The 15219-nt window shown below is 44.6% G+C and overlaps 1 protein-coding gene across 1 annotated transcript; it reads right to left on the bottom strand.

The window, feature by feature from the left end:
* Window positions 1-10167: 10167 nt before the first annotated feature.
* Window positions 10168-14931, bottom strand: LOC147459641 (uncharacterized). The gene is made up of 3 exons (XM_086510855.1): window positions 14800-14931; window positions 14579-14704; window positions 10168-14444 (listed from the first exon to the last, which is right to left on the bottom strand). The coding sequence occupies exons 2-3, from the start codon at window positions 14580-14582 to the stop codon at window positions 10462-10464; spliced, it is 3987 nt and encodes a 1328-aa protein (XP_086366981.1). The 5' UTR covers window positions 14583-14704; window positions 14800-14931; the 3' UTR covers window positions 10168-10461.
* Window positions 14932-15219: the final 288 nt, after the last annotated feature.

Genomic DNA, 15219 nt, shown 5'->3' with positions numbered 1-15219 from the left:
AACACGACGAACCGATCTTGGCTCTCAAGCCTAGGTCCAAAGAACCCCCACAAGAAGTACTATGTGTACGCATGATTAGTCAGCACGGATTGTTCGAGTGTTTCATTTTTTATCGTTTCCTGTATTTTAGTCAGTGTCTTTATGTGATCCCTTTTACTAGGCATGACATATTGTACGATGAGCACAGATGTAGGCGAATGATTCATGCAAAAATGAAATGTTTTCTTTCAAGGGATTTACATTCCATGTCTCTTCCTTTACATGACACGGTCATAGAAAGAGCACAAGAAGGATTGAGCATCAAGCATCGGCATGTCCATTGTGATTTGCCACAATTGATTGATTTAGATCAGAAAGACAAGATTCGATCTCATTGTTTGCGTGTGTGTGGTGAACGGTTTGGCACTCCGTCTATTTGTTCATCTACATTGCATGCACAGTCTTTTAGGAAGATTAGATTTTTTCCATTCATTTTACATGGAATGGGTATGTTCATGTTTTTGTGTTGAGAGTGGTTTCTAGGATTTTCAGCCTCGAAGATTCTTGAAGAAGGAAGCAGCATGACTATAGACGAAGTTGAAGCATTGAAGGAGCCTCAGAAGACTTTGTGTCGCTTTCGGCGCGGCCCAAAGAAGCAAGCGTTGCAAACCTTTATGAAGTTCAAGTATCGCATGACCCACGCCTCAGAGTGGGCCGGCGAAGAGTTCTTCCCACGATTCCAAACGCTGTTGGCGATCTCCCTCGACGCCATACAGTTCGGTACCAGTACCTCACGGAGGGGATGTCACGTGACACATCCAACCCTATGTGTCCATGGACAAGCTACAGCATGACTAGGGTTCAGTTCAGTCAAGTCAGTCTAGAATAGGAAGTGATCTCGCACTTTTGTGAGTCTGTTCGCAGACCGTGCATGTCCAGACACTTAGAATAGATGTATATCCTCTGGTTGCACACAGCATGATCATCAGATTACACTCAGAACCCGTCACGAGCATTTTTACATTGCATAGACCTATTTTCCCTATTTTTGACATTTTTCACTTATTATTTTTTAGTGACTTTTGTTGGGAACTGGGTAGGGCAATTTTGCTAAGTTTGTATATATAGAAACCTAGTGCTAGCACTTTCTGACAGAAGAGGCAGCAGGAACTCAGTTCAACAGGCACCTTCTCAGCAGGACCCTAGCAAGCCTAGCGTTCTGCATCATCAGCAGGACCTAGCGTTTTGCACCTAGGCCAGCCAGCATTTCCTTCAATGTGCACATCAGCCCCGCGTTTTGCAATTGCAACAGCATGGCGACAGTAGAATACAGCAGATCAGCCCTAGCATTAGCAAATTCTTCCCGCATGACACCAAATCAGCCTAGCGTTTTTGGAGCAGCATAACATCCAGCGTTTTTGCAATTCCGTCGCGACAAGTCAACAAGAAGACCAGCGTTTTCAGTTTTCAGCATAGCCACTCCGCAGAACAAGTCCGAACCTCGCAGAACTCACCTTCCCGCAGCAGATCCTCGCCGCACGGTCAAATCCCGCGAAGTTTGCAGTTCCAGCCCGGAAAACGCAGATTTCAGCATCTACGTTTTCAGCGCGTCGTCTATTGCATCGTCATCGCCGACATAGAGACAAAATTCAGCAGATAAAGATTTGCAGATTTCAGCCATTAGCATTTTCAGATTCAACCCATCTCGTCATCGTTCTCATCGTCGTCGAGTCCAAGCATTGTAGAGATTTGTGCAATCATAAATAGACCGCTCTCGCCATAGAGAGTGGGGCCTTCGGAGGAGGGTTTGACAACATTCTGGTGTCGTATTCTTCTCTCTCTATCTCTCAGTCTCACGTACCTTCATTCACAATGTTCATCCACTATGTTTGTGATCATTTGCACTCTCTCACTAAAGGAACGGAAGGCTCTCCCTTCCGTAAGTAGAAGGAACCCTTGAGCACAATTCAAAGCACTCATCTTGAGCAAAGTTCCACATTCACTTCTGCTGCACCTTACAATTAACCCACTATATGAGCAGATATTGAAAAATATGTTCAAGAGTGCGTCCCCTACCAAAAGATGAACTACAATAGCCATAGAGCTCTTGGCCTGTGTCAGCCCTTTCGAGTACCACAAGTACCTCGGGAAAGCATAGCCATGGATTTTATCATGGATATCCCACTTACTAGAATGGAAATGATGCTATCATTGATAGATTCAATAAGCAAGCACATTTGACTCGAGTTCAAATTACAATCAAGGTTGATAACATGGCACAAGTTTTTCTTGCTACCGAAAACATTTGTCAGCGATCCAAGAATGTCAGGGAATTTTGGAGGGCTCTCTTTGAAAATTTAGGAACTAAATTGAACTTTTCCTTAGAGCAAGACGACTAACTATGCTATCCTTGATTTACTGAAATGCTATGTATCTGAACAAAAAACGGAATAAGGAGACACACCTCCCCTTGGTAGAACTTGCATATAATAATACGATCCATTCACCTACTCACAAAGCTCCTTTCGAAGTTGCGAATGGCAAACCTCATCTCCCTCCCATCCTTCAACCAAAGATAAGATTTTCGCCGCCGATTAATTAGCCTGTGATATAGACACAGCTTATGCTCAAGTTAAAGGAGCTAGATTATGCTTCAAGGTAAGCATAAAATAGTTGCAGATAAGTATATATGTCATCTAGATCTAGATGTCAGCCAATACGTACTTCTCAAGTTTGGAAGGCTAGATTAAAGAAACAACTCAGAAATAAAGGGAATAGTTAAGCTCGATACCATCGACCCTTAAAGATAATAGACAAAGTAAGTAATGTGACTTCACCATCTCACAAGCTTGAGGAAGCTTCAGATGACGAGAGTATGCTTGTGTGCTCCCCTCAAGAAGAGCCAACTCAGACAAGTCCTCTCTCATGAATTTCTACATCAAAAGAGAAAGATCCATCACAAAGAGAAACTGAATGTCACCCTTTTCGAAGAAGACGATGGCTGTTCAAACGAATTCCAACCTTTTGAAAACTTCTGTGAGCAGAATCTCAGCAAAGGAGACTTTTGGTGTGCACACATAATCAACTACTATGCATCAGAAGAAATAAAACACGGTCCACCAGTACAAATCAGCCTATTGAAGTTTAGGTAAGTAAAAATACAGCCCATGCTATGTTCAAAAATGATCCATTTGGAACATCCGTTGGGAATTGAACCTCCCTGAGAATGGCAAGTTCTTCAGTCCATAGCATCTGGGAATTGAGCCTCCCTCAGAATGGCAAGTTCTTCGGTCCATAGCATCATTTAGAAGAATCTAGCACAGGAAGGATCTTGCTATCCTCTCAAAAAGATAGAAAATTTGTTCTCTTTCTATGAGACTAAGATTTAGGAAAGAGCAGAGAGCAGTAGCACTCTCTTTTTTCGATCCATGTTCTTGTAAAATGAACATTCCCCACTGATAAAAATTACTCTTTCTGGGACCAGCCAATCTTTTGGGGTCTCAATTCGTGTCTATATTCTCGAAGGTTTTTGTATAAAACGGTTTTTTCTGGAGTATATAGAAGTATCGTCCACTTCTTGCCTTGTGACAGCATCTTCACTTTATAACTCGTGCAACACAGAATTGCAGTGAAATAAATACTCAAAAGCAAAAGAGAACAAAACAAAGTGTGCCACAGTGAAACAAATAGAATTCAGGCTTGCTACTTCAATCTGTATTCACATGCCTATGTAGTAGGAAGTGGACAACGGGGCGAGGCAAGGCAAGGCTTCCATTTCTTAAAATTTTGGAGGGACATTGTGCAAACTGGTCCACCATATCCCGTATGGTACTCACTTACCCTGTGCACTATCTACTGCTTTTGGTAATTTTGCAAAATTTCATAGAACGGGAAGTTTAAGGGGGGTTTTGCTTTTGTTAGTAGTTTCTTAAAGGCAAGATTTTTATATTATTAGCCTGCTCCAAATGATTACATTACTCAAAAGGCCAATGCTCCATCTTAATGGATAAATTAAATTCATGCTTTACACAAAACTGAAAATCTAATTTTACTTTCACAATTACAGTCTGATTTTAGCATCACAAATGTGTTATGTTCATCTCAGTATATCTTTTGTTTGAAAATCAAGCAATTTACCAATAGTATTCTTTTATATATTGAAAACATAAGCTGCTATGACAAAGCCAACCAAGCATGTGACTAGTCTAATACAATAATGCTTAGTTCAAACTGCTAGTTTAGGCCCTAGGGTTACCAATTTGAAGGAGGCAAGTAGTAAGAAAGAATCCCAAAGTATCTCCTTCTCACATTTAGTTTGGTTCCAAGCATCTATCTCACTCGACTGTGAGCCATAAAGAAGCAGAAAGTTGCTTGAACTCAAGCCGCATAATAGAGCTTGTCCTCGTAATATGTCCAAATAGCTGGATGAAAGCTAGAGCTTTTAACTTGTCTTTAGTGAATGGAAGGTGTCAAAAGTGACACTTTGCCCTCCTTCCTTCTGCTATCCTCCCATAGAAGACAACTGATAATTAGGAGTTGCCCGCAGTAATGCGCTGCCCAGTTCACCGGATGTGCAACCAAAAGATGGAGTCATCCCTCGTCCAAACCTTTCAGCACCCCTGAAAACATAGGCTCAGTTGGACGTTCATGCATGCCTGGCATCATACCCTGCATCCCTACAAAAGGCCCCTGATCATATCCTGGAGTGGCTATGCCAAAAACACCATAACAACATAACCCTTGGTTGCAGCCCAAAAAATCCTTCCTTGCGAGTCCAAAAAATGTGGATATACCACCCATAAATTTCGGGGCATTTAGGAGACTTCTTGCTTGCTACTTCAATCCACTCTAATGACTAGCCTCTCAACTGTTGGATGTCCTAGTGCCCTTTGCTGATGCGCTAAACTAAGGATTAGGGGGATTCTTCACCTAATCCTAAGGATTAGGGGGATTCCTTGCGAGTCCAACAAATGTGGATATACCACCCATAAATTTCGGGGCATTTACGAGACTTCTTGCTTGCTACTTCAATCCACTCTAATGACTAGCCTCTCAACTGTTGGATGTCCTAGTGCCCTTTGCTGATGCGCTAAACTAAGGATTAGGGGGATTCTTCACCTCCTTCCACACTGCTTGAACATTCTCTTCAGGACCTGCTCCTCTATGTGTCTGCCGTATATCTGGAACCCTTGTAAACTGCAAAAACTGCTCCAAGAGATTCCCCGCGTATGCTCTCTGCCCAACGTCTCTGCCTCGTGCACACTTTCCTCTTCTAGATCCTAATTGTCCCCTCAACTTCCTTTTCAATCTCATTATCTTGTACTCCTGTTCTTCATGCTGACTTTGGTGCAGTCCTGGATCGGCTTGCTAGATGAAAAAGCAACAATCCTGCTCTGATACCACAGTGAACTACTACAAAGACTTGAGAAACAGGAACTTGAATTATAAACTCGGAATGACACCAGCAATAGACACAATCACTTGCTCAGAGAGGGGACGAGTTCCCTCCTCCAAGAGTAATGGCCACTAATTGGCGCCCTTGGTGACTCTGTGTTATGAACTGAGCGCTAGGCTCTCTTTTATAAGCACTGGCGATGCCACACCCCACACACCCATGACCACGATCCATTTCACACATGAGCTAGCCCCCTTATACTCGGCAGAGGTCAAGACGAGACGACTCTTGCTCCACCCCTCTACACCACTACCGATGCTTGCCTCCCACATCACATCTGTTCTTCAGACATCAGCCATCAGCTCTATCCCGCACACCACCCATACCCCCCCCCCCCCAAGGGACCATGCCACAGAACTACCGGTACGATGATGAGTGCAAAGACCTCTACCGCCGGCTGCGTGCACAGCAGACTCTTGGAGAGACCACTAATCGGGAGGCCAGACGCCAGATGAAGACACTCACACGCCGAAAGTGGCGAGCTTTTGAGGAGGCACGGGAGCTAGAGCTATATCACCTATTCATGAGCATGGATAGTCCCACAGCATGGCGCACCCTCCGGGAGCCATGACCAACTACCCCCGTTGAGGATCCACATGTATGGCACGACTACGCAGAGAAACTCTATGAGGTGCCAACCCAGCCTCCGATTCCACCACCTCCCGAGCCTCGACCCGCAAGCTGCTCCTTCACAACGGAGATGGTCAAGAAGGCCATCCATCGACTACAGCACCACCAATCATCAGACCATACAGGTTTACAAAGTGAGCACCTCATCTATGCAGTCGCACCAGGCACACCATTGTGCCAATCCACAAGTTTGGAGACACTTCGGACCCAGGGAATTACGGGACTATCATGATCGGCCATACAATGGCCAAACTATATGGGGCAGTTCTAGCGGCTGAGCTTAGTTCTTACGGGGCGGCTCAAGGCCTACGCGCTCCTAGCCAGGTAGGTTTAAGCGGACCTTCTCTACTATCAATCGCATCTTTGTTCTCCATTGCCTCGTTGATGGGGCAAAGGTGCGGAAGAAGAGGCTTTATTGCTGCTTTGTGGATTTTCACAAAGCGTTTGACACCGTCCCACGGGAGAGGCTCTTTCGACGACTCCAGAGTTTGGGGATACCTTTGAAGATGATATGGGCCATCTATGCTCTCTATGAGAGAGTGACTAGGAGAGTTCGGTGCCCAGGCGATATGTCAGAGTCTATTGCTAGCACCATTGGTGTTAAGCAAGGATGCCCCCTCTCCCCAACTCTCTTTGGACTCTACATCGACGAGATCTCCGACTATATCCTACGAGCGGGAGGGGCGGGAGCGGACCTAGCATGTACCACAGTCCAAATTATGTTATATGTTGATGACATTGTACTAATTTTAGAGTCACCAGAGGGCCTGCAGAGCCATCTGAGAGCTTTGAATGAATTTTGTACAAACAAGGGACTCACAGTGAATCTTGGGAAAACCAAGATCATGACTTTCACACCTGCACAACAATTCGACTAGTAGTCACATTTACAGCAACAGGAGGACCCCTCCTACATCTACCTGGGAGTCACATTCACCAACCGACAGGGGCCCTTCTCCATGGCACAGGCCGCCACAGACAGACTCACCAGAGGATATGCAGCACTGGCCATGCTAGAGCGGACATGCCATCATGCACACTCGCAGGAGCCCCGCACGAAGGGAAGGCTATTCGACACATTAGTCACTCCAACCGTGATGTATCCAATAGCAGTTAGGCACCCAGATTGACAAATAGCCAATGGGCGCGGATTGAGAGACCACAGATCTATATGATTTCTCGCTTGTTTCGAGGCAAGCACACAGTGCCACCGGACATCACCAAGGCAGAGCTTACCAACTATAGCAAACTGCTGACGTGTCAAAAGCCTAAAGAATGGAGCCAACTTACAAGTGTGGCCGAGGGGCCTAAACTCTAAGAAGAACAAGTAACAGAGAAATGTCACAAAGTGATGACGTGGTTGCTCGAGAGCAGAAACCCCTAACCCTAATTTATGCCAGAAACCCTAACTGCTGAAAACCTAATTCTCGAAACCCTAACCCTAAAACTTGAAACCCTAATTCTAGAAACCCTAACCCAAAAAACTGCACAAACCCTAACCCTAACCCTAAGGGTAGCAGGGAGATTTCCGCGTTTTGCGCTGGCTGATGACGTGGCAAGCTGTACAGATTTCCGTGATTTACGCTGACAGCTTTTTGGCTTTGCTTTTGGACAAGAAGCTTTTAAGTTTTAAAGGCTTTTTATTGTAATTGCTTTTCAGGCCGAGGCCCTTTAAATATGAGGCTAGGGCTCATTCTCTGGCATGCTTCCTGGCGAAGGTGCAGAGTCTGGAGTACCAGCTTGTACTATGTTGATGCAATATAAAGAAATACCGAAAGGGGCGCCAAGGTTTGGGGCCAATACTCTCTGGGGTGGAATTCCGCCACTCCATGTCGCGTGTCGTCTCTCTTTCAATTAGTTGTTATTAGTTGTTATTGAAGTGTTAAAAGTCTATTCAGCCTGTTCTTTTCTATTGGCACGTGGTGGCCGCCTTAAACCCTAAGAAGAACAAGTAACACAAGAAGTGTCACAAAGTGATGACGTGGTTGCCCAAGAGCAAAAACCCTAACCCTAATTTTTGCCAAAAACCCTAACTGCTGAAACCCTAATTCTGGAAACCCTAATGCTAAAACTTGCAACCCTAATTCTGGAAACCCTAACCCTAAAACCTGCAAACCCTAATTCTAGAAACCCTAACCCTAAAACTACAGAAACCCTGACCCTAACCCTAAGGGCAATAGGGAGATTTCCGCGTTTTGCGCTGGTTGATGACGTGGCAGGCTCTACGGATTTCCGTGATTTACACTGGCAGCTTTTTGGCTTTGCTGTTGGACAAGAAGCTTTTGAGTTTTGAAGGCTTTTTACTTTAACTGCTTTTCAGGCCAAGGGCCTTTAAATATGAGACTAGGGCTCATTCTCTAGCATGCTTCCTGGCGAAGGTGCAGTCTGGAGTACCGGCTTGTACTATGTTGATGCAATATAAAGAAATACCGAAAGGGGTGCCAAGGTTTGGGGCCAATACTCTCTGAGGTGGAATTCCGCCACTCCATGTCGCGTGTCGTCTCTGTATCTGTTCAGTTGTTATTGAAGTGTTAAAAGTTTGTTCAGTCTGTTCTTTTCTATTGGCACGTGGTGCCCGCCTTGTGACACAAACCCCCCATGGTAGTGGCACTCTTCCAGACGATCTGCTTCATCCAGAGAGTGAAAGAGCACCCGATCGACAGACTCACACTGATTCAGCTATACAGATATCAGAGGCTGGATACGACAGAGCATGATACACTAAGATTGGAGCATGGTTCGGAGCACACGGCCTCGACCTGGAGAGTTTGCCACCTTCCCAGTACTACCCCGACTCCCCCCAGCTTCATCCCTCACGTAGTGAGAGAAACATAGTGATCCGACAGGATCTCTGGCAGCTCTATATCAGACAGACTTGGATCGCATCTCCCCTCCAACGGAAGATGTCACACTACAAAGACCATTTTCTTACCATATTGGAGGACGGGTTCATACAATGACCACGCTATGTGGGCACCTACATGTCAACACAACTCACGAGTGGGCGATTGGTCAGCTCAGAGTGTCATTGCACAGACTAGAGATCGAGGTGGGGCGACCTCATGACATTCCCATGGAGCAGAGAGTGTGTAGAGTATGTAGAGGTGTGTAGAGTATGTAGAGAGGAAGTGGAGAGCGAGGAGCGTTTTGTTTGCAGATGTAGAGCTTATGCGGATATCAGAGGGCAGCCTACCTTCCGAGATATCATGCACTCTCGAGATCAGTGACAGCTGGGGCACTGCTTGCTAGAGATACAAAGGCACAAGGATACACTTCTGCAATCACCTACAGAGACCCGTGGGGGCCGGGGGGGGGGGGGGGGGAGACAGTCACAGCTTAGCTTACAGATTTTTTTTAGTCCACTCCCAGACCCACCAAGGGGAGTTGAGGCGAGAAAAATGGTGGGCTTTCATGGCATCCAATGGGAGGAGCTCATGTGGTTTGATGTGTGCCTCCGGCCACACAGGCGTAGGGATCTGGAAATACCTTTTCTTTCAACTCAATGGGTGTGCGTATGTGCCGAGAGGAATGCAGGCCCCTATCTTCTTCTTTGCCTCCAGGCCATCTGAACCCGGCCTCAATATACCAGAGCTAAAGACCGACCTACAACATACCCAACTAGAAGAAAAAGTGGAAAACTTGACAACATTCAACCTTCATTGCTTTGTCCAAATAGGAAGAAAAAGACCGTCGCCTTTATCATGCGTAGCTTGGAAAACAGCTATGCATCCTACTACATCATCAATGCCAAGAGAACGTGCAGGTTTGCACACTGCTAATTCTCAATTAAAACATACTCTATAAACCTGAGTATGAGTCCAACTTAAATACACCCCCTTCACACGGCACATGCACTTTAACCATTAATATACAGTCTCACTCATGACCAAACTTTTAAAAGCTACTTTGTCATATTTTACATTCTCAGATTGGACAAATACAAAGACATTCTTTGCAAAGCATGATTCGCACTGCTCTTCATGCTCCAAAAAGGTTGAATGGAAGCAAAACTACCACTAGATCGTCTAAAAAATAAGAGCATAAATGAAAATCTCGCCTCTGAGAATTAAAACATGAAATGTGCACCATCTGCGAGTGTCACAGAGAAGATAAAATGGCTTTTTATTATACACCTCACCGACTGCCTATAAAAGTTACATGTATTCAAAACATATTTTTTACAATTACAGGCAATGCCATGTTTGTCAATCTAGGTGCTACCCTTAAAACAACCATGCCAAACTGGCAAGCAAGGAGTTGGGCTTTCCGTTTTACATAATTTGAATGCACTGAACCAATTTTCCACAAAAATGGAAGCTGTTATTGTAAAGCCACAAACAGTTAAAGCCTGAAAAGCCGTGCATTATCCAAGGGCTTAGTGCAGAAACATACTGATGTTAATACAGCCTTCCTTGGCAATCTTGGGCTCCACAGTAACAAGCTTTACTCTTCACGTTCCCATGTGCATCCCGCACATGACCAATGCTGTAGTTGTAATCATACGTCAGTTCCCTCATGGGAGGTATGTTCTCCATAGCAAACAGCATGACATGTGGAAATCTCAAGTCATCAGAGTCATACAGAACATTTTGTGGAAAAAGATTTGGTGAACAGCTATGGTTGATGAACCGAGCAACATTGCCCAGGTCCTTGGCATCAATAGTGTATGCGACATCCTCTGCAACAGGGACCATTGCTAAATTACTGCTGACATCTGCCAAATCAGACTCGATGGCAGATGGATTGCAGTCCTTGCCAAGCTCAAACAGATATTCATCATTCCCAACTCTTTGCTCTGCTTCGGCATCTGACAAAAGCTCTCCAGTGTATTCACAAATAAAACCTCCGGGTTGAATGGAGTCTAAAGACCTTACCCCCCAACCTCTGTTTTTCGTCTTGAAAATCTCAAGCCGGTACCTTAATCCCTTCTGACTCACTCTATTCATGCAAGAGCTTGAGCAACTGCATGAAGGACCACATTCATACCAGACCTTTCTATCCCGTATTAAGTAGCCCTTCTCATTATATGGAAACTCTCCCCCATTCTTGACAGCACAGCTGCATGTTTCTTCTTCACAAACCCCAGCACATTGACAACATTGTGGCAGAAGAGGTGAGTACCATATTGGATACTTTATGCTCGGAATGTATGTAAAATGAAGAGGTACTGGTTCTTCATCTGCTTCATTGACAACACAAACAGACAACCTTTCTTGACCTCTGGAAATGTCATTCATTAGAAGGTTAGGCCGGCTCAAGCCTTTCTTTTTCAGAATGGTTAGGAAAGATAAGCCCACCTGAGGCTGTCCTGGCCTTCTTGTTAGAGTAAATTGATATACCCAAAACCCTGCTACACCGCATTCAAAAGCATAGTTAACTACATCATAAAGCCCATCATAGGTATAAACTTTTGATGATGGGCTGGCCAAATCAGAGGTTCCTCTAATGACTCGGACAGGGGTTTTTTCTTTCATGGAATTAGTCAGAGCGAGATTACCACGAACTAACTCCTGGTTGCTTTCTTGCTTTTTAGTTCCTTTGATATTATTGCCTCCTTGCCCAGAGTAGATGAGTGTGTTCCCATCATCTCTGTCATCCTCATAACCACCGGAAGACACTATGCTTGTTGCCAAGGGAGACCCACAGGGGCGTTTTGTTCCAGGAATATAGTCTATTCCTGCTTGAATTTGCCTATGCAAGCCAATAATGTGCATCTCCATTCGAAACGAAAACTGATCTCCCACTTCTACACCCGGCACCTCACCAACAATTTTCTCCTTACAGTTCCTCCATTTACCCTTTTCCCTTAACATGGCACCAGCATCGAGATCTGCTCTTTTGACAGCATTCTGAGACTTTACCAATGCTTTTCGAATAGATTCAAATTCATGCAAAGTACGTTTCACTAAAGCACGATCACTTACTCCTTCACTTGCTTCCAAAGAGGACAATTTGGCTGCATCATTCGGGTCAAAGCTCTTGCTGGTTTGAAAGAGTTTTGCTCTATGGCTACCTTTATGTAGCAATCTTTTTGTAAAATGCTTGTTTCTCACGTTTCCTCCATCAGTGCTTTGATATGGTACCAAAGCACCCGTCTCTTGTGTGAGCTCCAGTGAGTCCTCTACTTTCAGCTTCTTTGGCACATGACAGTGATTGTGCAATCCATCCGTCACAGCTCCCGACACCTTGTTGGGTCTGGATTTGGACTTGAGAAGACCACCCACAGCCTGCATATCTGTTCTCCAGTTTTTCTTTGATTCCTTTAGTCGCAAATCTTTATTTTGTTGCGAAGTCATCTGCCTGTAAACTATTGTTGCCACATCGGATGCTTCAGAAAGCTTCACATGAGTAAGAACAGAAGGGTTCTTGGAAGTGTTCACACTTCCATCCAAACTATTTCCTTGTGAAGTCGTTTGCCTGGAAACTATTGTAGCTACATCATCAAGTGCTTCAGGAATCTTCTCACAAGTAAGACCGGAAGGGATCTGGGATGAATTTTCAAAATATTGAGTGTCCTTCCCGTCCAAACTTTGGACGGTAGGTTCAGGTACATCTGCTTCAATTACATCAACACTCTCTTCAGGACAAGCAACCTCATTCCCACCAAATCCTTTGGATAAAGTTAAGCAATTCTCAACAACCTTTTCAACTTCAGTAAGTTCAAAATATTGAGTGTCCTTCCCATCTAAAACTTGGACGGTAGGTTCAGGTACATCTGCTTCAATAACACGAACACTCTCTTCAGGACAAGCAACCTGAACACAGACTTCACTTGATCCCAAAAACTGCTCATTCCCACCAAATCCTTTGGATAAAGTTAAGCAATTCTCAACAACCTTTCCAAAGCCAACTTGAGTTAGTTCAGCAGAAGAGTTTCCTTCATCTACTACTATCTTGGTAGCAACCTCACAAATTGTTTCAGGATCAGACATGACAAGATCCAAAGAACCATCAATCATTCCAAGATGTGGCTTGCTATGATCCTCTAGTTCGGGGCAAACATGATCAGCAGGCACAATTATCGGGTTTGAGAAGCTTGAAATTTCATTTGCCAATAGGAGATCAGATGGAGAACAAGCTCGAGCAGAGTCTTCCAATACCACATCCCTCACAACATTTAACTTCTTACCTTTAGATTTGATGATAACTTTTTTCACTGAAGAAATGTGAAGCCTACCACTCAGCATTGGAAAGTCTCTTACTGCTGAGGACCTTCTGCGCTTTCCAGTGCCACCACTACATGATATGAACGCTCTCTCAAGATGCTTTTGATCACCAAAACCAATTATACCGTCCTTTTGAGGAGAAAGTTCCTCTTTTTGAAATTCACCTCTACAAAGAGCAGCTGACTGTGAGCAGCTATTAGAAGCAGGGCTTCGGATGGGACAACCACGTTGGACGTTACTTTCCATACAATTGGAGCTATCACCTTTGGCTTCCTGCAGAGATTGTATAGTGCAGACATCACCATTTTTCTTGCACTCAAGTTGCTCAGCAGGACCCGCATCCAGGGGTGAAGGACTTCGGATGGGACAAGCGCTTCCGACTTCGCTTTCCATACAACTGGAGCCATCAACCTTGACTTCCTGTGGAGTCTGTATAGTGCAGACATCACCATCTTTCTTGCACTTAAGTTGCTCAGCACGAACCCCATCCACAGGTGAAGGATTGGATACATTCACTTTCTTATTTGCATACTGTAGTCCTTCATTGATCCCAGATCTAGCAACTCTCTTATAGCTGCCATAAAAGCAGTGAGCCCTCCCTCCCCTTTTCGCATGATTGTTAGTAAAAACCTTATTCTTGACCTGCTTGCAACCACTATTAGGTTGCAAGTTTTGCCTTTGCCCGTGAAAATTGTGGTTTTGTGCATCCTTGTGGTTGAAATCACGTCGAGGAAAATAGCCACGACCATTGGAGTGACTACCAGCAAAGCCACCTCGGACATAATTCCTACCACGCCCCTTGCCATGAAATCTGTCCCCAAAAAATTGTGCATTTTGTTGATTGTGGCCATTGTCATGCACTCCAAAATCAGGATGATGCCCCCTGTGTATCCTTGGAAACGGAACATTGTTTTTGTGAGGTGGTAAATCAATGTTGTTTGCATCCTCATTTGCCCGATATGGATCACATGCTGGCTGAAAACCATTGTTGTTTCCATGGCGCCAGCCTTCCCTGTGGCCTACAGCGTTTGACCCAAAAGCCTCATCACAAGCAAGTTCTCGGCCACAAAAGCCATCATCTCGGCTTCGATGTCTATTATACAAGCCCTTCCCTCTTATGTTATGATGGTGGAAAAACCCATTTCCACGCATGTCCTTTGAATGACCCTTCAAAAGGGTAGCAAACTCCCTAAAACCACCATCTTCATCTTCATCTGCCATATTCAGGGCAAGTAAAATGTAAACATTTTGCGATCTACTTCATCATACTCAGAACAAATAACAGTACTGCCTGTGACATCCTCAAGACATTGCAAATAAGATCTAATTGAACTAAGATTTCGCTTACCCATGATCACCGGTTACACTAATCACGGGTCGCTGCCAAAATATCATCTCCCTCAGCATCGCAGTACCTCGTTAGACTCGTCATTAACACGTGAGGAAGGGAAAATGCGAAGAGAGGAGATTCTGGCTGTGTCGATGAAAACACACAAAAGAGCGGCATCAATGAAGAGAAGAGAACAGATCCTGGCGCATATATCTTCTACGGGGAAAGAGGATGGTTACCTTCGTCACAGAGAGTGAATCGTGCTGCAATGAGCGTTTGGCTATCCCATCAGAAAAACGCAACATGCTATAAATTACCTGTAAATCTTATATGGCCTTCCCATCCCATCCCATCACCATATAATATCATCTATATAAATTTGCATCGCATGGCCGGAAGAGTGTCCTCGAAGTAATATGCGAGTTTTCAAGAGGATATATGCACAATTCGAAGTAGCAAGCAGTGAGTGCTTCTTTTGATAGCTTCTAGTTGGCCTATCGACGAACGAGTACAGTGTTGCATGAAGAGAAGCAAGCAGTGAGTGATTCTTTTGATTGCTTCTAGTTGGCCCTTGTGAGAATGTCTATCACCAATTAGAAGTAGCCACTTGATGGACTACCTACAACCCACTAGTCACGGACATTGTGATGCAAAGAAAC

The sequence above is a fragment of the Adiantum capillus-veneris genome, chromosome 4, assembly GCF_014529385.1.
Source record: "Adiantum capillus-veneris isolate H3 chromosome 4, ASM1452938v2, whole genome shotgun sequence".
NCBI lineage: Eukaryota > Viridiplantae > Streptophyta > Polypodiopsida > Polypodiales > Pteridaceae > Adiantum > Adiantum capillus-veneris.
The sequence above is the reverse complement of the archived record's forward strand: the minus strand, read 5'-3'. Positions and strand labels throughout refer to the sequence as shown.